Source organism: Elaeis guineensis, chromosome 6 (genome assembly GCF_000442705.2).
Source record: "Elaeis guineensis isolate ETL-2024a chromosome 6, EG11, whole genome shotgun sequence".
Taxonomy (NCBI): domain Eukaryota; kingdom Viridiplantae; phylum Streptophyta; class Magnoliopsida; order Arecales; family Arecaceae; genus Elaeis; species Elaeis guineensis.
In genome coordinates, this window is record NC_025998.2 from 110,031,464 (window position 1) to 110,054,772 (window position 23,309).

General features: G+C 40.4%; 1 protein-coding gene across 4 annotated transcripts in view; it reads left to right on the top strand.

The window, feature by feature from the left end:
- The window catches only part of LOC105046733 (ABC transporter I family member 10), a 62,069-nt gene that overhangs the window by 2,335 nt on the left and 36,425 nt on the right, over positions 1–23,309 (top strand). For all 4 annotated transcript variants that reach the window (XM_073259610.1, XM_073259612.1, XM_073259613.1 and 1 more), the window contains exon 2: positions 19,594–19,680. In XM_073259610.1, coding sequence (XP_073115711.1) covers positions 19,594–19,680 — 87 coding nt within the window. The remainder of the gene's footprint in view (positions 1–19,593; positions 19,681–23,309) is intronic.

Here is a 23,309-nt window from a genome sequence, read left to right on the forward strand (position 1 = left end):
CCCAGACTTCTCCAACGATGAGCTTCTTCAGTCGTCTATTAGGCTGCTCCAAATGCTCTCGAGATTCTACTATCGGCCGACCTCCTACAAGGGTCAATCGTTCTCCGGACCTATTCCAGATTTTTTCCCAACAGGATTTGATCGACTCTAATCCGAATTTCTTCCAGAACTTCGTCAGTTCGTAAGTGGCCGAACTTTTCCAACAGCAGATCTCCACGACGGACGGACTCCATCCAAATTTCTACGGCGGTCGACCGCCTTCCGGACTTCGTCCGAGCTCCTACGGGAGCCGGACTCCTTCCTTGAACTCCTACTGCTGGTAGACCTCGTCCGAGCCCCTACGGGAGCCGAACTTCAGCCCTGAGCTCCTATTGCAGGTAGGCCCCATCCGAATTCTGACAAGGGTCGGACTCCGAGCCCCCACCACAAGCGATCTACTCCGAACTTCTACTACAAGCGGTCTACTCCGAACTACTACAAGCGGTCTACTTTGAACTTCTACTACAAGCGGTCTACTCCGAGCTACCATAACAAGCGGTCTACTTCGAATCTCTACTACGAGCGGTCCACGTCAGATTTCTACTGTAAGCCTCCACCTGAGCTTCTATTGTGAACGAATTTTCTCCGAACTTCTATTGCAGGCAGGCTTCGGTCGAGCTTCCTCCACAAATGATCCCCATCCGGACTTCTGTGGGAACCGAACTCCGATCGAACTTCTGTAGCGGACAGATTCCAGATGAACTCCTACGACACACGGACTCCAGCAGCCGGACCCCTCCAGCGGATGAACCTCTCCAGCACCATCCGACATCCACTGCCAGTCGACCTTCTACCGGATTCTGCATGAAACCGAGCTTCGTCCACAGAAAGCCCCTGATCGAGCTTCTACAGCAGATGACCTTCGCTTGCAGCACTAATGCCCAAGGCACCCAATGGTAGAGGGCTCGCCAGCAACATCCGAGCTCCTCTTAGATGGAGAATCACCTCTCTCCACCAGACACCCCAACCGAGCTTCGACCGACAGGCCTGGACTCCCTGGCAGGCCACAGTAATGGCCACGACTCTGCTCCACTTCTTGTAACGGATCCCACGCGGCTCCATCATGCTCTGGCGAGTCACGACAACGGACATCACCCCACTCTCCACAGCAGGCTCCATGTGGCAGGCCACGGTGATGGCCACGACTCCACTCCATTACTCTCCGTAACAAACTCATGGCCCCGAACGGCCCACTACCAGGCGGCTGCAGACATCGCCGTCAATCTGTTATGCTCTCCGTCTATAAAAAGGGACCCCCAGATACGTTATTCCTTAAGCTCTAATCTCTATCTCAAAACTCTGCTAAAAAATTTTCTTTCGAGCACTCCATTCTTGTTGAGGTAGAGAACTGACTTGAGCGTCGGAGGGTCTTGCCAGAGCATCCCCAACTCCAGTTTAGACTTTCTTTGCAGGTCCCGACGGCGACCGCGACTCCCTCGACTCCAGCTTCTCCGATGCCGGCGGATTTTTGCACCAACAGGATTGGCGCTAGAGGAAGGGCCTGTGTCTTCGCAGTACCCTTGTTCTTAAAGGAGCGCTCAGCGGGACCGCCTTCGGTCATCTTCTCCGACATCTCCTCCGGTTGCCTGCCTGATCTCCACCTGATGCCTCCCCGAAGGGCATCTACAGGCGGTCAATGGCCTCCGCGGCCAGATCTCAGCGAGCCCCGCAAGCCCCGGCCTCATCTCCAGTTTTTCAGGCTCCTCCTCCTCCGGCGACGGCGGTCGGCATGGAGCAGTTTGACCTGCTGGTTCAACAGATCAGAGGCCTCACCGAAGCAGTGCAGGCCATACAGCAGCACCCGCAGCAGCCGCAGGCATCAGTGCGGCTGGAAAGAGTGTCGTCGGAGTTCCAGAATCCGACGACCGGGCGGGCCACTTGGGCCAGCCGCCCTGTCTTCCCCAGAAAAGAAAAATAGAAGGCAGAGAGTCCTCCATCCGATCATGATTCAACCCCCGAAGAGTCCCTGCCTCTGCTCCACCAGAAAACCCTCGAGGCCCGCAGTCGAGGGGACCTCCTGGATCAGAGACTCCAGGAGATGAACCGGCGGATCGAAGAGCTCCACCGCGCTCCCACTGCTTACAGTGAGGACATCTGCACTGACCCTCCTTTCTCTCAAATGATCATGCATGAACCGATCCCGTCGAACTTCAAGCTCTCCCAATTCGAGAGCTACGACGGGACCTCGGATCCGGTTGACCACCTGGAGGCCTTCCGGACCATGATGCTGCTCCATGACGCGCCAGACGCCATCTTGTGTCGAGCTTTCCCATCTACCTTGAAGGGAGTAGCAAAGAATTGGTACTCGGCATTGAAGCCGGGTACAATCTTCTCCTTTGACCAAATGAGTCACCAGTTCGTGGCTTATTTCGTCAGCAGCCGGCATCCCCGGCGAGGTTCGGAGTCTCTCATCAACATCAAGCAAAAGGAGGGAGAGTCCATCTAAGCTTACGTCAACCGCTTCAATGCTGCCGCCCTAGAGGTCCGGAACCTGGACCAATCGGTTGCAATGGCCGCCTTAAAGAGCGGCCTTCAAAAGAATGACCTCCTCTTCTCCTTGGAAAAGAAGTATCCTAGAGACTTTGCCGATCTGCTGGCTCGGGCCGAAGGATATGTCCGAGCGGAGGAAGCCTTCAAGCTGAAGGACGAGGAAGCCATGAAGGAGCGGCAGGCGGGTGACTCCGGCAAGCCCGCAGTTGAAAGAGGCCCGAATGAAGCCCGGCCACGTTCTCGGACTCCTTCCGGGTACAAGCGCGTCCAGACTCCTCCCCGAGCATGCAGGCAGAGAAGCCCAGACCGCAGGGTTCGGCGGGGCTCTCCCCTAGGAAGATTCCGCAGCTATGCCCCCCTCAACGCGTCGAAAATCCAGGTGCTGATGGAGGTCAGAGAGCAGCTCTCAAGGCCAGAAAGGATGCGCACACACCTCGGGAAGCGCAATCCTAACAAGTTCTGCTTCTACCATCGTGACCACGGCCACGACACAGAGGAATGCATTCAACTCCGAGACGAGATCGAGGAGCTCATCAAACGAGGTCGGCTCGACAGGTTCATCCGACGCCGGCCTGAGGGTAGAGAGGATCGGTCAAGGGCCCTGCCACAACCTGAGCCGCCGAGGAGGGAAGAGCAGCCCGGAGATCGGCCTCCAATTGGGATCATCAACTCCATCTCTGGAGGACCTTGACGGGGAGCAGACCTTCTACAGCCATGAGATTTGAAAAATCGGTAAATGTATTACGAACGACTTTGCTTTAAATCAAGATTCCTTTCAGATTTGCATATCTTTCCCTTTTGGCATGGACTCGTAACGACAGGGGATAACCCCTTCAGACAACGGAAACAAAGCCGTGTTAGGAACAGGAGGAGAACCTTGTCCTAACATGGGCAAAGTTGAAAGTCCGGTTATTTTAAGATCGGACTGGGGGCGAGGCCCATATAACGGTCCTTATGTGCCCCCACAACCGTGTCAGGAATGGGAGGAGAGCTCCGTCTCGACACAATCGAAGGCCCGGTCCTCTTTAGATCGGATGAGGGGAGAGGCCCTACAATATCCTTATGTGCCCCCACAGCCATGTTAGGGACAGGAGGAGAACCTCGCCCTAACATGAGCAAAGTCGAAGGCCCGATTCTCCTTAGACCAGATGGGGGGAGAGGTCCTGCAACGCCCATATGTGCCCCCACAGTCCTGTTAGGGACAGGAGGAGAACCTCGCCCTAACATGAGCAAAGTCGAAGGCCCGGTTCTCCTTAGACCGGATGGGGGGAGAGGCCCTGCAACGCCCATATGTGCCCCCACAGCCTGTTAGGGACAGGAGGAGAACCTCGCCCTAACATGAGCAAAGTCGAAGGCCCGGTTCTCCTTAGACCGGATGAGGGGAGAGGCCCTGCAACGCCCATATGTGCCCCCACAGTCCTGTTAGGGACAGGAGGAGAACCTCGCCCTAACATGAGCAAAGTCGAAGGCCCGGTTACCCTTAGACCGAATAAGAGGAGAGGTCCTGCAATGCCCATATGTGCCCCGACAGCCCTGTTAGGAACAGAAGGAGAACCTCGTCCTAACCTGAGCTGAAATCGACTACATCAGAAATAGGGGAAGAATATCGTCCTGACACTAACTAAGATCCGGTCATTCGAGATCTGATAAGAAAAAAGAGAACCTTCTCGATGGCCCTTTTACGCTCCCGCGACCCCGTAAAAAGCTAGGGAGAATCCTTGCTTAAAAAGAGGAGGGAGATGTGAAGGAAAAGCGGCGGATTACACCAGTGAAAAATGGAAGCCAAACTACACCAAAGACACAAAGGACCTCGTCTCCATGAAGAAGGAGAAAGAGAAAGAGAGATCTACGGTCATGAACGAAAAAGCAAATCAACGCGACAACGGCTAGAAACCTTCAAACGATGTCGATGTCGAACAAATCGAAAGACACAAGAAATTTGGTAACGACGACCTAATACAAAAATGAACAAGGAACCTTCGGACGACATCGACATCGAACGAGACAAAAAATGAAAGAAGTCCGGCGGACGACAATTCAACACAACGCACAGGCAAGGTAACAAAAAATCTCCTTTTCATTCTCGATTAACAAGGTATACGTTACAAAGCCCTGAAGGCCAAGGAAAGAAGAACAATACTACAAGACCTGAAAAGAATACATTAGAGACCGCTTCAAGCTTTCGACTTCTCCTTCCAGTTCCATCTTTCTCAGTATTTCCCAGTACATGTGACGAACCCATCGACTCTCGCTCCCCGCCTCGTTCCGCCCCATTGCCGAGATCCTAACCCTAGGGGGAAAGGGGGGGGATAGAACTCAAGGGGCGGCGGCGGCGACGGCAGCGGCAACGACGACCTGCATCAGGAAGAACCGAAAGTACCCCGGAGGCCGCGGTAACGCCGGAGGCATGCACCACCATCGTGTTCTCTCCGACAACTACCATCCTGGGTACTTCGACGAGGTCAGCATGCGCTACTTCCACCGCCCCCGCAACAAGTTCTACTGTTCCGCCGTCAGCGCCAACCACCTCTGGTCCCTCGACCTCGACGACGTCAAGAAACCCGCCACAGCTTATGACGGCAACTCTACCCCCTTGATCGGTGTCGTCCCGTTCAACTACAAAATTCTCGTGCAGGACGCACTCACCGGCTAGTTTCGTTATTAAATCCCTGTTGTTGAAGGAATTCTCCCTCGAGTCCCCTTCGAAGCTGTGGGAGCCTTCAGTGGCGGCTCGGCAGCCGCTGAACTTGTGGGCCACTATTTCCCCTCTCCTACTCTTGATCCGTAGCATCCCCTCGAGACCGACCTCCGGGGCAGAAGCCCCGACGGGAGAACTCCTCGAAGGGGCTCGGAGGACTGAAGGCTCGGGGTCGTAAGGGACGTCGACGGCGAAGGCCGCTCGGGCAACTCCTACATCCGTGCCTGCAGCAAGGGAAAAGAAAGAAGGAAATCCCGAAAGATCGGGAGAGATTGCGAATAAACCCTCGGAAGCTGAACAAACAAAGCAAGAAGAGGAAGGAACAACAGCGATGACAAGAGAGGTTTGGGACCAACCTAGATTGGCCCGACGAAGGCGGGGAGTCGGCGGAGATGGCGAGCATTGACGCAAAGAATGCTTAGGGTCGAAAAGGGCGCCGATGGACGGCAGAACTCTCAGGTAAAAGAAAGGCGCCGTCTGGACTCTCAGGCGAAATGAAGTCCCTGGAGGGAAGGAGGGGGTTTAAATAAGCGACGGGGCCTGGCACAGTCATGGCGGCGGATATCCCTAGGCCGACCAATGCCCGCCACGTGTCCCACTCATCGTGGCGTATGGTTGACTGCTGGCGGAACCATTATGGTGTGGTACTTGGGACTGCGCTCCAACGAGAATTTCGAAAAGTCTCTTCGAATTACCCTAATTAGAAAAAGATTCCGGCATGCGCACATTAAATGTTAGGATTTCTGAGGGCGGTCGTGTGCAGAATTCAAGGGGGCCACTTCGGCTGTAAAAACTTCTCTATACTTCCTTCATTCGAAGCTCGAACTCGGAAGTAGGGAGACTGGTGTTGGGTATAAAATACCCCCCAGCCGAAGTTCGGGTCGGGAGTGACCCTCCCGGGACTCTGCCGGCGTCCGACCTTGGGCGAAATATTTCCGAACCTCTCCGACGGTTGAGCTTTCGCAACATTTTCAAGTTCTGCTGACGGATAAACTCCCACAGCTTCTTCCGCAAGTGTCGACCGGGTTCCCCCGACGGACGAACCCCTGCCGCATCTCCCGGACTTCTCCAACGATGAGCTTCTTCAGTCGTCTATCAGGCTGCTCCAAATGCTCTCGGGGTTCTACTGTCGGCCGACCTCCTACAAGGGTCAATCGTTCTCCGGACCTATTCCAGATTTTTTTCCAACAGGATTCGATCGACTCCAATCCGAATTTCTTCCAGAACTTTGTCAGTTCGTAAGTGGCCGAACTTTCCCAACAGCAGATCTCCACGACGGACGGACTTCATCCAAGTTTCTACAGCGGTCGATTGCCTTCCGGACTTCGTCCGAGCTCCTACGGGAGCCGGACTCCTTCCCCGAACTCCTACTACTGGTAGACCTCGTCCGAGCCCCTACGGGAGCCAGACTTCAGCCCTGAGCTCCTATTGCAGGTAGGCCCCATCCGAATTCCGACAAGGGTCGGACTCCGAGCTCCCATCACAAGCGATCTACTTCGAACTTCTACTACAAGCGGTCTACTCCGAACTTCTACTACAAGCGGTCTACTTCGAACTTCTACTACAAGCGGTCTACTCCGAGCTACCACAACAAGCGGTCTACTTCGAATCTCTACTACGAGCGGTCCACGTCAGATTTCTACTGTAAGCCTCCACCTGAGTTTCTATTGTGAACGAATTTCCTCCGAACTTCTATTGCAGGCAGGCTTCGACCGAGCTTCCTTCATAAATGATCTCCATCCGGACTTCTACGGGAATCGGACTCCGATCGAACTTCTGTAGCGGACAGATTCCGGACGAACTCCTACGACACACGGACTCCAGCAGCCGGACTCCTCCAGCGGGTGAACCTCTCCAGCGCCATCCGACATCCACTGCCGGTCGACCTTCTACCGGATTCTGCATGAAACCGAGCTTCGTCCACAGAAAGCCCTTGACCGAGCTTCTACAGCAGATGACCTTCGCCTGCAGCACTAGCACCCAAGGCACCCAACGGTAGAAGGCTCGCCAGCAACATCCGAGCTCCTCTTAGACGGAGAATCATCTCTCCACCAGACACCCCAATCGAGCTTCGGCGGACAGGCCTGGACTCCCTGACAGGCCACAGTAATGACCACGACTCTGCTCCACTTCCTGTAACGGATCCCACGCGGCTCCATCATGCTCTAGCGAGTCACGACAACGGACATCACCCCACTCTCCACAGCAGGCTCCACGTGGCAGGCCACGGTGATGGCCACGACTCCACTCCACTACTCTCCGTAACAAACTCCTCATGGTCCCGAACGGCCTATTACCAGGTGGCTGCAGACATCGCTGTCAATCTGTTACGCCCTCCACCTATAAAAAGGGACCCCCAGATACGTTATTCCTTAAGCTCTAATCTCTATCTCAAAACTCTGCTAAAAAATTTTCGTTCGAGCACTCCATTCTTGTTGAGGCAGAGAACTGACTTGAGCGTCGGAGGGTCTTGCCGGAGCACCCCCAACTCCGGTTTAGACTTTTTTTGCAGGTCCCGGCGGCGACCGCGACTCCCTCGACTCTAGCTTCTCCGACGCCGGCGGATTTTTGCACCAACACATGTATATATGTATATATGTATATATATATGTATATATGTATATATGTATATATCTATATATCTATATATATATACATATATACATATATACATATACATATATATAAATATATATATATACATATATATATACATATATATATGTATATATATATATGTATGTATGTATGTATATATATATATGTATGTATGTATGTATATGTATGTATGTATGTATACATGTATATATGTGCGCGCGCGCGCGCGCACACACATATATATGCATATATGTATATACATATATCTATATATATGTATATAGATGTATATATGTATATACATATATATATGTATATGTATATATATATATACATATATATATATGTATATATATATGTATATATATATGTATATATATATATGTATATATACATGCATGCATGCATGCGTGTGCGCGCGCGCGCGCGTGTGCGTGCGCGCGTGCGTGCGTGTGTGCATTTGAAGGCTATTAAATAAAATTCTAGAAATAAATTTTCACTTCTTCCTATCACATGAAATCATGAAGATAACAATTCTATGTGATCTTAAATATTACTGATTCATTACAATTTATGCCATCGCAAACACAAGCATTGATGATTCTCTCTTGTTGGAAAGTATTTTGCTAGTAGACAATAATTGGGGCCCAAGGGATTGAATCTACTACCATCTCAATTGTATTTTTAGTACATAATTTTGAAGCCAATGAGATGGTAGCTAAAAAGAAAAAAAAATCTTTTAAGACATCTTTTTAAATATAAGCTCTAAAATAATTTTAGTAATCTTTCTCACTTGTACATATTCTATAAAAGCACATATATGATATTTCTATCTGATCTTCAATATTACTGACTCATTACAAACTTATGCAATCACAAACATGATATGATTCTTCCCTTTAGGAAAGTATTTTGCTAAGGAGACAATAATTGGGGTCTAGTGGATGGAACCTACTATTTGATCTCTAGTGTGATAAGCAATTTTGAATGATAAGGTCTCATGGAACAAACGAAGAAATAGAAAAAAGAATGAAGGTTAAGGGAAGAATCTTACTTGCCTACCCCTTTTCTTTGCTTCTTTTTTACTTGGGTTTTTCCCCTTTAGCATATTGCTCAGAGATAGCAACCCGGGGGGGTGAATTGGGGTTTTAAAAAATTTTTATTACTTGCAGAGTATGTATAGTGTGGTGAGATGATACAATCTTATAACAAGTATGTGCACAACTAAAGTAAACTAAATATACGGTAGAAGCAACAAACATGCATAGCAAAACAAGTGATAAATCAATGCACAAGACAAAAGCAAGCACAAGCAATACCAACACCACAAATTTATAATGGTTCGATGCCAAATCAAGCACCTACGTCTACTCCTCAAGTCTTCCTATTTTGAAATTTGACTATAATCCTCTTGATTATAGTGTGATTGTAATAACCAAGCTCACAATCAATCCAATCGATTGTTTTAGTAGGCTTATAATTAATCCAGTTGATTTTGCATAGGAAATCAACAAAAACCTTCCTAACTAAGTTACCCCTAGACTTAGTCAATATAATGTCCAATGGGCTTGGATAAGCCTATCCACAAGTTTCTATCCCAAGAAATTTGCAAAAAAAAAATTATGCAATAAAAATTAGAAATAACAAAAATTAGAAATAACAGTCGAGTTGGCTCGAGATCAAGTAGGGGTTGACTCGAGTAAATTAGGAGTTGGCTCGATGATTATTCCACAAAAACACTTCTCCATCTTTTATGAGAGAGTCATTTCGTAGTTAAATAGAGGTCGACTCCTGATCTATGCCACTTGAAAAACGCATGCCAGAGTTGACTTTTTGAGTCTATGGGTTGACTCTTAATTTCTTTTTCTTAATTTTTCATGATGTAGCTTTATCCAATTATCCTCTTTTGCTTCCAAAATACTTTAAATATTTCTCTAATTTTAGGATTTGTTCTTTTAAGCTTCTTCATGCTTTTTTAAACATTCAAGCTCATTGTGCTTTCTATAAAATAATTTAATTTCTCGAAGAACACACAATTATTAGTATCATACTCAAATGTTTTGTACTCATCAAAATCAATCTTTTGGTCAACAATCTCCTCTTTTTTTTGGTGACAAAACTTTGTGTATATGCAAAATAAAGTATAGTGTGATTCTAAGATTTATGTCAATTTATGTATAATTAACATGAGATAAACAATTAGATGCATTGAGAACATACTTCATGAACAAATCATAAAAATATTCAGATTAACTCAAGCATATATTCAACTTATCCTCTCCCCCTTTTTGACAACATCAAAAAGTTTTATTTTCAAAATCATCAAAATCAAGATGGTATCAATTAAAGTTTTAGATCAATTTTGGAATTAAGGTATGCAGGCATGAAGAATCAAAATTAGAGTATTGAATCATTTTAAAGTAAATGAATCATATCACTTTTAGCTCGAAAGATAATTTTCTTAAAAAAATATTCAAAAGATAGTCTCTTTTTTTTTCATAAATAATCTCCTCTTTTTTCAAAATCCATCAAGAGGTTCAGAATTTTATTCCACTCAAGATTTCATAAAATAGTTAATTTCAAAAGCTTAAGGATTTAAGCTTGTATGATCATATCTAAAACTTATCCTTTTTCCTTTTTGCCAAAATATTAATGCATGGGAACACAAGGCATTAAATATCAAATTTAAAGCATATAAAACAACAATGTATTTTGAGTTCAAATACAATTTTTTTTCAAAAGATTTAGTCTTTACATAATCTAGGGATACCAAGTAAAAATTCTTACATTACTTCTTTTTTTTTTTTTGAAAAAGTCTATTTGCTCAGTTTTTTCAAAAGTTTTTCAAGATCAATCATATTGGTGTTGAGAACAACAAGTATGAGATTTGAAATTTAATCAAGGCAAAAATCATAAAAGGTAATGGCAAGCATTGAAGCACATGATGGATCCAGCAAATGGCAAGCTTCAAATTTTACAAATTATATCAGAGCAAATTTCAAATTTATTTATTTTTTGTTCTGATAATCCACATCAATAAAATTTTCAATTACTCTTTTATCTTTACAATTAATGCTCCCCCTTATATTTACCACTTATATATTTTTTTTGATTCTTTCTCCTTACTATTTATCTCATTCGTTATTGTAAATTGAGTCATGATATATTAAAGTCATAAAACATAAAAATACATGTTTCAAAGTATTAGATCATATTTGTTTCAAATGATATTATAAATTTTATAAAAATAAAGTTGAGATCTGATATAAAGACAATATTGATTAGTTTCAGTAAGTATCATAGCATTATAACATATATCAAAGCATTGTGTATAAAAAGCATATAGAGTATCACAAAGGGATTCATCAAAATCAATCCATTACAATATATAAGAGCATTACGTACTTTTAGTTTTAAATAACTTATTTATAAATTGATTCAATTTTAAGAGTTAATTTTGTTTCAATTTAGGTTGAATTATATGTCAAACTATCTACAAGCATCAATATAGAAGAGGTGATTATAATATTACCGATGTCAATGACTTTTTCTTAACCATTGCCATCACATGTTATCATCTCTCTATCTTTAGCTTCAAGGATGATGAATTGAGATTTATCTTTTCATTATGTGCCTCAAGCATCTGCTATTCAAGTACCATCTCCTTCTTGATGCATGGGATGCTAGGCACACATGCAAAATAATCATTTGTCTAATTTTAATATCCAAATTTTCTTGGGTCTTTTGGGATTAGTAGACATGGTTTCTTTTGAAACCAAATTTTTTTTAAGTATGGTATGACCTATTTTTTTGATATTACAATCATAAACTTTATGCCCTAATTCATTGCATTTGAAATAAGTTATTAAAAAATTTTCAAAAGAAGCTTTAACAAATATATTCTTTAAAACTTGTTGTTTTCCTAAAGGATTAAATCCAAGTTCGGCTTTATTGAAAACAACTCTTTGATCATTCAAAATTGTTTATAGTTTTTCTGAACTCAAAATGAATTTTTCTACTATAGGTTTTAGTTTATTAACTTCCTCTTTTAGCTTAATGTTTTCTTTTAACAAATCATTCTTTTCATTTTGAAATCTTTTTTTTTCTTCAGGAAGAATCTGATTTTCTCTTTTAAGCTCTTTATTTTTATATCCTAGCTTTTTCAAATCATTCATCAATTCATAAAATGCAACTTGTAATTCATCAAAAGTAAAATCAATGGACTTTCGGAGTGTACCTCATCCTTTTGTGCCATAAAGCACTAAGTTATGGACCTTTTGTTTTTCTTTATTGAAGCTTAAATCTTCACTATTGCTTCAAGTTGTCTTCTTCTTTTTCTTGCTTGGCTCCTCTCTAGTCGAAGCTTTCTTTTTTCTTTCGTACTTCTTCTTTCTCTTTATCTTCAGGAAGCTTTTGAATTTTCTTATGATTAATGATAAGTCTTCGCCTTCATCACTGGATTCTTCAATTTTCACATTATCTTTCTGATTTAAGGACTTGAATGCTAAAACTTTCTTTCTCTTGTTGCTATCCTCTTCTTCTTGATTCATTATGGTTTGCTCGTGGGTCATGAGGGAATCCAAGAGCTCCTCTAAAGATAGTTGATTTAGATCCTTTATCTCTTGAATTGTTGTCACTTTTGCTTTCTAAAATCTAGACAAAGATCTAAGAATCTTTCTCATGAGATCAATGTTAGTATAAGATTTTTTCAATAAATTCAAATCATTAATAATATTTATAAATCTTGAAAATATATCAGAAATAGATTCAAAAGATTCTATTTTAAACATTTTATATTTATGTGCTAGCATACTAATTTTGATTCTTTCATTTCATTAATTCCTTCATAAATTATTTCCAATGTATTGCAATTTTTTTTAGCAGAAAAACATGCACATATTCTATTAAATTATTTTTTATCAAGAGCACAATAAAGTACATTCATTGCATTTGCATTTACTCAAGCTAATTTTTTTAATCTATTATTTTATTTATTTTCATGTTTAGAAATTTAAACTCCATTTATAATTTTAGTGGATGTGTGTAGGCCATGAACTATAATATTCCACAAACCATAGTATTATGCAGATAAAAATTTTCATTCTAGCTTTTCAGTAAATATAATCAAATCTATAAATAAGAGATGGTCTTACAAGAGAGTGCTCTTCATCAAAAAAATATTCCAAGAGTTGTCATTGATTTTGAGGTCTAAATGATTTAGTCTGAAGAAAAATAAAAGAGCACCTACTTTGATATCAATTGTTGTCCAGAGATAGCAATCCAAGATAGGGGGTCAATTGGATTTTTTAAAAACTTTTACAACTTATTGTGCACAAATTTCAGAGTATGTGTAGTGTGGTGAGATGATACAATCTTATAACAAGTATGTGCACAATTAAAGAAACTAAGTATACGGTGGAAGCAACAAATATGCATAGTAAAATAAGTGATAAATTAATGTACAAGATAAAAGCAAGCACAAACAATACAAATACCATAAATTTATAGTGGTTCAGTGCCAAGTCCAGCGTCTACGTCCATTTTTCAAGTCTTCCTACTTAGGATTCCACTATAATCCTCTTAATTATAGCATGATTATTTTAACTGGACTCACAATCAATCCAACCAATTGTTTAGCGAGCTCACAAACAATCCAATTGATTTTGTATAGGAAATCAACCAAAATTTTTTCAACTAAGTCATCCTTAGACTTAATCAATACAATGTTCAATTATGGATTTGGATAAGCTTATCTCACAAGTTTCTATCCCAAAAAATTTGTAAAGAAACAAAATATACAATAGAAATTAGAAAGAATAAGTAAGAGCATAAGAAGAATAAAACTTGTTGAAGCTTGATTAGAGTTTATGATGAATGCTCATTGAAGCGTTGACTTCTCTTTAATGAATGAGAGACTTTTCAATGATTGCTAAGGATATTCTCTTAGAAGCTCACTCAATTAATTTTACTTATTTTCTCTCTCTTTGACTTGCTCAAGAACATTCAATATCTTCATCAAGAAAAGTATTTTCTTTTCTTCTCTCTTAGATCCACTCTCTGTCTTTTTCTTTTTGATTATGTTTGAAAGCCTTTAAATCTTCCAAAAAAGCTGAACTAGCTGTTTTTAGTCGTTAGGAATCAAAAACTAGCTGTTGGAAACCATTTGAAAACATCTTGAATTTCTGTAGAATTAGCCATTATTACTATCAGCTGCAGTCGAGTCGACTTGAGACTAAGTAGGGGTTGACTCGAGTAAACTAGAAGTTGGCTCGAAGACTGTTGCATAGAAATATTTCTCTATCTTTTTTGGGAAAATCAGCTCGTAGTTAAATAGGGATCGACTCCTAGTCTATGCTACTTGAAAAATATATGCCAGAGTCGACTCTTTGAATCTAGGGGTTGACTCTTAGTTTCTTCTTGATTTTTCATGATGTAGTTTTATCCAATCATCCTCTTTTGCTTTCAAAATACTTCAAATATTTTTTTAACTTTAGAATTTGTTCTTTTAAGCTTCTTCATGCTTTGTTAAATGTTCAAGCTCATTGTTCTCCTTATAAAACAATTTAACTTTTCTAAGAACACACAATCATTAGTATCATACTCAAACATTTTGTACTCATCAAAATCAATTCTTGGGTCAATATAGCACTATGCTATTGCTGTATCTATGGCCAAATTCAGAGATTTATGCAGGGAATTAGGTTATTTGCAAGCAAAAAGGGAATAGTGTTAGGGCATAACTAGTATGCTTTATACTTTTCATAAGTATGATAGTAACTTGTGGGCCTAGAAAATGTCTTGTTGATGAAAACTTAATCACGAATCATTTATCTCCTAAATCTCTCATATTTGAGTTGGAATACTTGCTTGAGCTGAAGAGTTCTAGTTTGTATATCATGATTGTCCATGCATCGCATGTAGCCTATGATCACATTGGCTCCAAGTGCACAATGCACAGTCACATGTACTGCATGGGCCCCATGCGATCACGGGTCATCTTTCTATGCATGGATTGCTATAACCTCTATTTGATTGGTATTTTGCATTTTGTTCTTATACAATTAGCATTTTACATTTAATCCTTTTACATAGTCTGCGCATAATTTTGCATACTTCGCCCACAGTTACATGTAGATTATGCATGTGTTCATGGCCAGGGATTAAACATAAAATGGTCATTGAAATCAAAGATGAAGAATAAAATTTTCAGTTAATAGGGTTTAAACATAAAATGGCAGTCAATCCAATGTTAGGATTCCATCAGCCTCTTTATGCTATATGAACCTGTTAAAATGGGACCTCTATACCATCATTACCTTATCATGAAAGATAGTGGTGAAGACTAATTCATCTTAATCTAAGACTTCTCCTCCAAGAAAGATACCTTTCAATGGTTGATTGTGTTTGGTAAACCAAAAATATCACATTTAGTTCTTCATAAGGTGAGGTTCAGTCTTAAAGAGAGGGTTGCTAAATAAGAATTTCTGGACTATGATTGGTCTTAGAACTTCCTGAAATGTATATGCATTTAAGAAGTATATGTATTCAAGAACATGCTCTTTGCATGTTTGCATGAGCAATCAGAATTAGTGATGGCAAGGGAGCTAGGATATCAGCTGGCGGACAACAATGATGACTCATGATATATAATTTATTTCAAAAGAAAAATCAAAAATAAAAACCAAATAGTCGTACATGTCATTGTACGTCAATTTGCTTGAATGCATAAGAAGTGCACAAATGACCAATAAGGTGCATAAACATTCTATAATTCTTTGGCCCTTAACACATCAAATTTAAAGTACTCACCAAGCAAAAAGAATAGGCATGCCTAATTTAATACTAATTTGTAAGGTTCTAAGTAGAGGTTTTTATACAGAAACATGTGACAAATACAAAGATCCTTAACATGTGAAGGAAAGTATAAAAATGGAGGTAAAGATGTCTTCTTAGTCAGCCATGCTTCCTATCCCTTCCAATGTCTTTATTTTCCTTATCTTATTATCTAGGCTACACAAGGCATGTGGTTCTATTGGCTTTGAATTACGAGTTTCATATAGTACTTTTTAATCTTTAAAGAAACCAGGTAGAAGTTTTCTAACAGATTATTAGTTTCCTAATAAGTGGGGAATTTGGGGAATGTAGGAGATGAATTTTGTATGCTGATAAGCATATAGATATGGAAATCTTATGGCATATTCTCAGAAAAAAATCATACAAAAAAACTAACCAAAAATTTACAGGTGGGCAAATCTCCACAGACAATTATCTATTACATGAGCTCTCAAGATCCTACCAGGGGAAATTCCCAACTCCCCCTGGCCAGTGAATGATAGAAAATCCAAATTGATAGCCCACACCATTTAACGTGAACTATACTTCTAAATGACCAAAATATTTGATGTCACAATCCCACATCATCAAATTTACTTTTTTCCCTTGATAGAAGTGAATTTAATTGTTTTACACCCAAAACACATGGTAGGAAGCTCTAGTTAATGATCCGGATACAAAGTCTAAACTTTTCGGTAGATAGCGAACTCAAATGTTAATGAAAGGATTTACACCTCACAAAATACACTTATCGTGTACATAATTTTGAAACTTCCTCACAAGGATTGCCTATTTGGTACTGGGGCTCGTACCGGTTAGCAATTGATTTGGTATGGTTCTAGGATGAGGAAAAGAGGGAGAGGGAGAAGGAGAGGGAGGAAAAGAGAAGGGACGAAGCCATCGGGGTAATAGTCATCTTGGGCAAAGGGAGATCGAGGGAGGAGAAAGAGAGAGGAGGCAAAGATGCCATGGTCGTTGTCTTAGGGAGGGGGACAGAGAGAGTAAAGAGAGAGGGCAAAGCCGCTAGTGTCAATATGTTCAGGAGAGTGAAACTAAGAGGGTGAAGTGAGTACCTGTGGTCATTGGAAGCAATAAGGGTGGTGGTGGATGGTGTTGAAACTCTAAAGCTAGTCAAACATGAGAAAGAGGGAGAGTGATCGGGAGGTGATTCAGGCTCGGTCTTGGGGTTATAAAGGCAGCGAACCACTTGAACCGAGCAAAGCTAGATGGTTCCGCTTGGCTAGGGTTGGTTCAAGCTGATTTGAGGCTTGTTCCAAACTGAACTTGGTTTCTGTCCAGAACAATTTGGTGTGCCCCGAATTGGGTGGTTTGTGTCAAGATAGCCGGGCTTGGTTTCTCGTATTTCCATATAATCTCAAACCTACTAATTCTTTTTCCTTGATACTCAGTGAAGATATGCAATAACTTTCAGAATTCAGCCTCTCCCTATGCTGTTCTGCTGATAGCTTTGAGCCCATGTTGGGCCTTTAGTGATTCTTTCATTGCAAGCGAATTTCAAAATGCTTAAACTAGTAACCTCCAAAGATGAAATCCAGTTTCATTGTTCCAAGGGGACTAGAACATTTTAATCAACTAGTTCTAACCAAGTTCTTTCTTTCACGTTTCAACAATAGATTGTTAGATATTCTGATTGTTTATTTTCTCTAGAATACTTTTCCCAGCCATTGCTATATGTAATTCATCTACTAGAGCTTGAAAAATGGTGCTTAAGTTGTCCATAAAGAAATAAAAGTTCTTGTCAAATTTGTACTATCACTTTCTCATGGATGTTCATAAAACAACATGACTTTTCTTGAGTTACAACACATGGTCATTCCTTCTCAGGAAGTGCTCCATCATTTTATGTCACACCCAGACATCCAAACTTACTCAAAACCCAACGTGTAACCACCAAAACCAAACATTACTAAAATTCAAATTTGAGGTGTAACATTCTTAATAAACCCACATGATAAAAAAAAGCATAACTAAAAATATATTGCGATCCTTGATTCTTGTATTAGAAATCCATTTAAAACCTTAAAGATAACTTTCCAAATGGAACATTATACCCTCAAAGGTACAAAGTAGGATTTAGCCAATATCACTTCAATGATCATTTGATCCAATTGCAACTTCCAACATATCGAATACATTTCTTTGAATAAATCCACTAGTGCTTCTCCTAGTCCTCTGGAATATTATATAGAAGATATAGTGAGTTACGAACCTTAGTAGGTGAACTCCAACCATGACAAAATAATCTAAGGGTCTACAAGAAACAAATAACTTCAAAATGAAAAAATGATCAAGTTATCAATTGAAGACTTGAGTGAAAATTCACCAAAATCAGTTTTTATGGAATTCCAAGAATAAAGTTTTCATTGAGAAATTAAGATATCACAAAAAGGGGAACCCAAGTTTAGAAAAGAGTCCAAATAGTTTGTGCGAAATCTTAAGTTGAATACTTCTTCAAAATCAAATGGCCAATGCATAATTTATTTTCAAAACACTTATATTTCATAGGTTCCATATTTTCTTATAAAGTTTCATTGATACCTCGAGGCCACATAAATTCTTGCTGCAAATGGGGCCACACAGAATTCAACGTCGCATAGTCCTCACTGGTGGACTGTTTAACTGAATAAGGCCCTACAATAAAAATCCTTCTTGCTAATGCAGATGAGGCCACATAAATCCTTGATGTTCATGTATATTGCTTGGCCAAGTGTCCATGTGAATCCTTATTGATATTACAAATGAGGCCACAAATACTACCTACTGAGGAGTCTGAACAAATCCATTTAGTAATTTTAGTGAGGCTGATATACCACCTCTCTAGTGGTTCACACAAGTCTTTCACTTTTACTATATTTTTAGTTTAGAAAATTTTCCAAATGTCTTGCAAGAAACTTATAATATATAAGTTCGTATTATAATTGTTTTGGAAGGCATTCGGGAAGTTTGTAAACTAAGCGCCTGTTCGGGAAATCCAGCAGTATTGGGCTGGATCTTTTGTTGGATAATAGATTACACAGTCTATTTAAATAGACCCATATCAACCCAATCCCTTTCCAGCCCAAATCCTGTGGGAGAAAAAAAAGACCACCATAGGTCCCCTATTTTTGATCCTTTAATCCAACAGGTCCATAGATGGGATTTAGGCTAAGACTAGGATGGGCCTTTAGGAAGAAAATGGGCTAAGTAGGCTTATAGACCCGATTCCTATAGGAAATCCAGCACAATCCTGCTGGATTAACCAAATAGGCCCTAAAATGAAATATAGTCAAAATGAAAGACTTATGCGAACCCCTAGCGAGGTGCCTTACAAACAACTAAAAATTCAAGTCATAATACATTGGTTCAAATTCCAAAACACCAATTTAGGATAATAAACAAAAGAAGATAATCGGTATAATCTATGCAAATGCAACAACTGGAGATACAAACACCGGTGAGATAACTTCCATTTAGGATAATAAATTTTTTCAGACTACATAAGATGTAGACACTAAAAATTGAATCTTCAAATGACAGCTCCCACCTATTCCCATGGTAGCATAAAGTGACAGTGTGTCTATAGTTTATATGTAACAAATGATAAATAACCAGTGGCAGAACTCTCATATCATATGAAACTATAATTTGCAAAACATTTATATGACCATATACATGATCTAGTTTGCAAAGGATTAATTTCTTTTTTCTTGTTGTAATTCTTTATTCAGGACTAAGGACTCACAATGCTGTGCCAGAAGCTACTGTTATCTATTTTTCCTCTATATGTATACTTTTAGACACTTCATACTCAAATATGCATAATGATAATAATATAACACCATCACAAATTTTAGGAGTTTAAACTTTTTTTAACCTTTCTTTAGCAATTTTTGCAATCATGTGTTTGTATATTAACTCATTTCAAGAATGTTTAGCTCTTGGCAGGACTTCTAAATCCAACTGATGGAACCATGCATGTAAATAGGCCAAGGAGCTTTGTATTCCAAAATCCTGATCACCAGGTTTTTCTTTCTGCTGCTGACTGACTTTGGATTTCTCCTTCAATCCCATTCTTAGTCATATTTCTATTCTCTATAAAAATTATGATACTTCCTGCAAATTGAAAGATGTTAATTGTCATGAATCAAGATCGACAGATCATTGATAGTGCACACAGAATTTTGACCAAAATAGATAGTTTTACATGCAGAATTTCATGTAATTATTAAAACTGTTTACTGCTTATTTTTAGTCTTCAGTATCTTGGACAAAATAGTCTTGCAGATGTTGGATTGTTGATTGGGCCATGGGATATGTATTCTTTTCATGCAACAAGTTGTTAATCTTTAAATATCAGATAGTGCAACATGGCAGTGGGGACATCCCTCAAGTGGGGCAACCATCAGTCGGAATGTGAAATAGAGCAACCACATTTTTTTAACCAGGAAGAAAAATAGGAAAAACCTAAACTAACGAATTGGAACAGGACTGGAAGGAACTAGAGGACAAGGCCAAGGGTATTGCTAGGGAAGGGAGCTACCCCTTAGCCAGTCTTGGATAGGCTGGACTCTTACTCCCCCTCTCTCAAGCATGGAATAGTTTATGAATGCTGACTAGATACCGTTCCTCCCAGATCCAAGACTAGAATAGGATTGGCTCAAATCTAGGTGCTCCCACAGCATAGGGACTATATATGCTATGCCTCCAAGGGTCCCTCTAGGGCTAGGTAATCAGAGTTTGCCCCTACATATCCTAGAAAAGGTGTATCGAGGTCATTTTGAAGCAAAAATGAAATAAAAAGAGGAGATAAGCTACTCTACTAGCAAGTCTTAGTCATGTAAATGAAATAGATGTGTTTGTTAAGTAAGAGCATTGATACAATGAGATTACATGAGATCAAGATTTGCCATCTGAGTATTGGACCTTGTACTTGCACCAACCTATTATAGTATGAGTATCCCAATACAGGGGCCGATTTGGCATCCTGAATGTCAGCATGCCTCCTGTATCGGCACAGTATAGTACACACTGGTACTAACCGGTATGGCAAACCATGCATGAGATTGAAAGAAGCTACTTGTATTGGAAAAGAAAATACAGGAAAAGGGTACCAGATCTATCTTTGGATTGATGAAGTGGCTCTTTTTCTCGGAGAGGACCCCTTGGGGGTCTCCTTTTTGTTGAAATCCTTGTCGAGGCCCGTTGCCTTCAAGGACTCAGGAATTATGGGTATGAGGATGTAGATCTAGGCTTGGGAAAGATGTGGGAGGCTAGATTTAGACTAAGGAGGCTTCATTGAGTGTAGATCTAAGTTGGAAAGGTGCTGGTAGGATTCATGGCAGCAGGGTTATTGCTAAGGTTTCGAGCTAAGGGGAGAGGGAGAAGGAAAAGGTTTCCTAGGTTAAAGGATTTCTAACAAATCAAAAGGGCCAAAAGATCCATTCTCTTCTAGTGGAGGGTTTTCATAGGTGAGAGGCTGCTTTAGTGGCTGAGCTTAGGCCTTTTAGAGCCTTCTTAAGATTGGATGGCTTAACTCCAATGATGAATGACTGCATGGCTCTCACATGGATCAAGGCTTATGGAGTGCTAAGATTTGACTTTGAGAAGCATAAAAAAGTTCATTTTAGAGAATCGATGGCATGGCTCAAGTGGTTTAGTGAGTCAGTTATGACTTATGAGTCTCAAAAGTCAGTAAATATTGGCTTTGTGTTGATCAACTAGCCTACTTTGGATGCTGAACATGTGTTTGGAGAGCTTATATTGAGCTGAAATTTTGTGGGCTCAAAGTAGGTGTGTAGGAAAACATGTGGGTAAATTTTGGACCAAATTGTAATTCGGTTTGGTCAATGGCCAAATCTAGTCAAACAGGCTATTAGTAAAACTGTCTGAAACGAATGTTTGGAGCTTAAATAAAATAAAATTGATTTTAAAAGGCCTAGCCATGTTAGGGAATTTCTACTACAGGGTTTGGCTGAGGTTGACCTAAAGATGACTTGGGATTTTTGGATATTTTGCTAGGAATGCATGACCAGGTTAGACTCTTGGTGATATCCTAGTTTTGATGTAGCATTTGGATCACTGAAGGAGCCGCCAAAAAGGTGTTTGGGGGTGTCTACATGCAGCATTTGATGTATATATTATACTCTATGTTACTGCAGAAGTACAAAAGTTTTTCCCCTTTCTTTGTTCAAAAGTGTAATCCTTAAAGTAACATTTTGTGAGATACATATGACAGCACATTAGTTTTATGTTATAATTCATTTACTCATCTTTTTGATTTAGATATGAATGGTATCTTGAGCCTAATAACTAAGTTGAAATGTGACAATTCTGGATCATTTATTTTTAAGACATGTATAAGTTTGTTACTCCTAACTGCTTACTGCAGGACCTTCATAGTACCATTACTTCTTGTTCTATACTTGTCTTCCATTATGCTAGTGCTTCATGTCTTTTCATTTGGTGAGTGCTTATTGAGCTAGTGCAGCAATCAATGAATTTTTCACCATTGACCTTGTAATTTGTTCAAAAGGTCTCACAGTCTTCTATGTTTTTCAATATAAGTGGGTTATTTTGGGATTAGTGGTGAATTCGAGGATGGGGATGTAAGATATGCTACTGCTGGGCACGTGAGGTGCATGCTTGTTATTTATGTGGAAGGAGCATTTGACCAATGGTGGTGATTCCATCAATCATGATTGTTTAGAATTATCTGATTCCAAGTGTATATTATCCCATCCTTTTTCCTTTTTCCTTTTTCCTTTTCTTCTATAAAGAGTGGATATGGAGCAGTATATTTACTAAAACAACAGTGAAAATTTTTTAAGGGAAGTGAGATGCAGGGCATCATGCACAAATGCTAGCCATTCGCATTATATGTAGTAGAGATGTATTCTCATGTCTTGTGTATCTTTCAACCCTTCAGAGTGAATTCCGGTAGTCTTCCAACATGAATTTTTGCTGGGGATTTGTCATTTTATTATATGCTAACTGTACATCAAGAAAAGCCATCTTAAATTCCAGTTGGCATGCACAGTAAGTTTCAAATCATTATATAGGTACCTTAATGTTGGTTTGTAACTTAATTTATGGTGTGACATGGACATGAAAGTTACATAATGACAATGAATTCTTGGAAACAAGTACTAAATTGATACAAACAAGTCTATGAAATTCACTTCTTAGACATTTCATGCAGTCTTGGGTGTTCTCCAGAGATAGGTTTTAGCATTATGTGACTTCTCATTTGGTAATTTTCACAAATACTCCTGTCTTCTCTCTTTTGAGAAATTACTTTACAAAGTCCCATTGTGGAAGGGAATTATGTGCTCAGATATTAATTGCACTTACATATTTGGTTGCATATACTTGCATAAATCTTTTGACCTCATTCATCAAACTAAATTAACCCATGAACTCTTCCAAAATAAAGGTTATCTTCTCTTACAGTGACTATCGTTCTGACTCCTAGTTTCTACTGCCATTACACCTTCACATGCATAAATTGAGTGCTGGTTTTGTCATGATTTAAATTTAAACATATATTCCTTTGAAACTTATAAACTGACATATGAACTATTAGGTAGTGCCTTTCTGACTATATGTATGAGTGGGTAAGGACACATTGTGTTGTTGTGTGAAACTTGTCTCC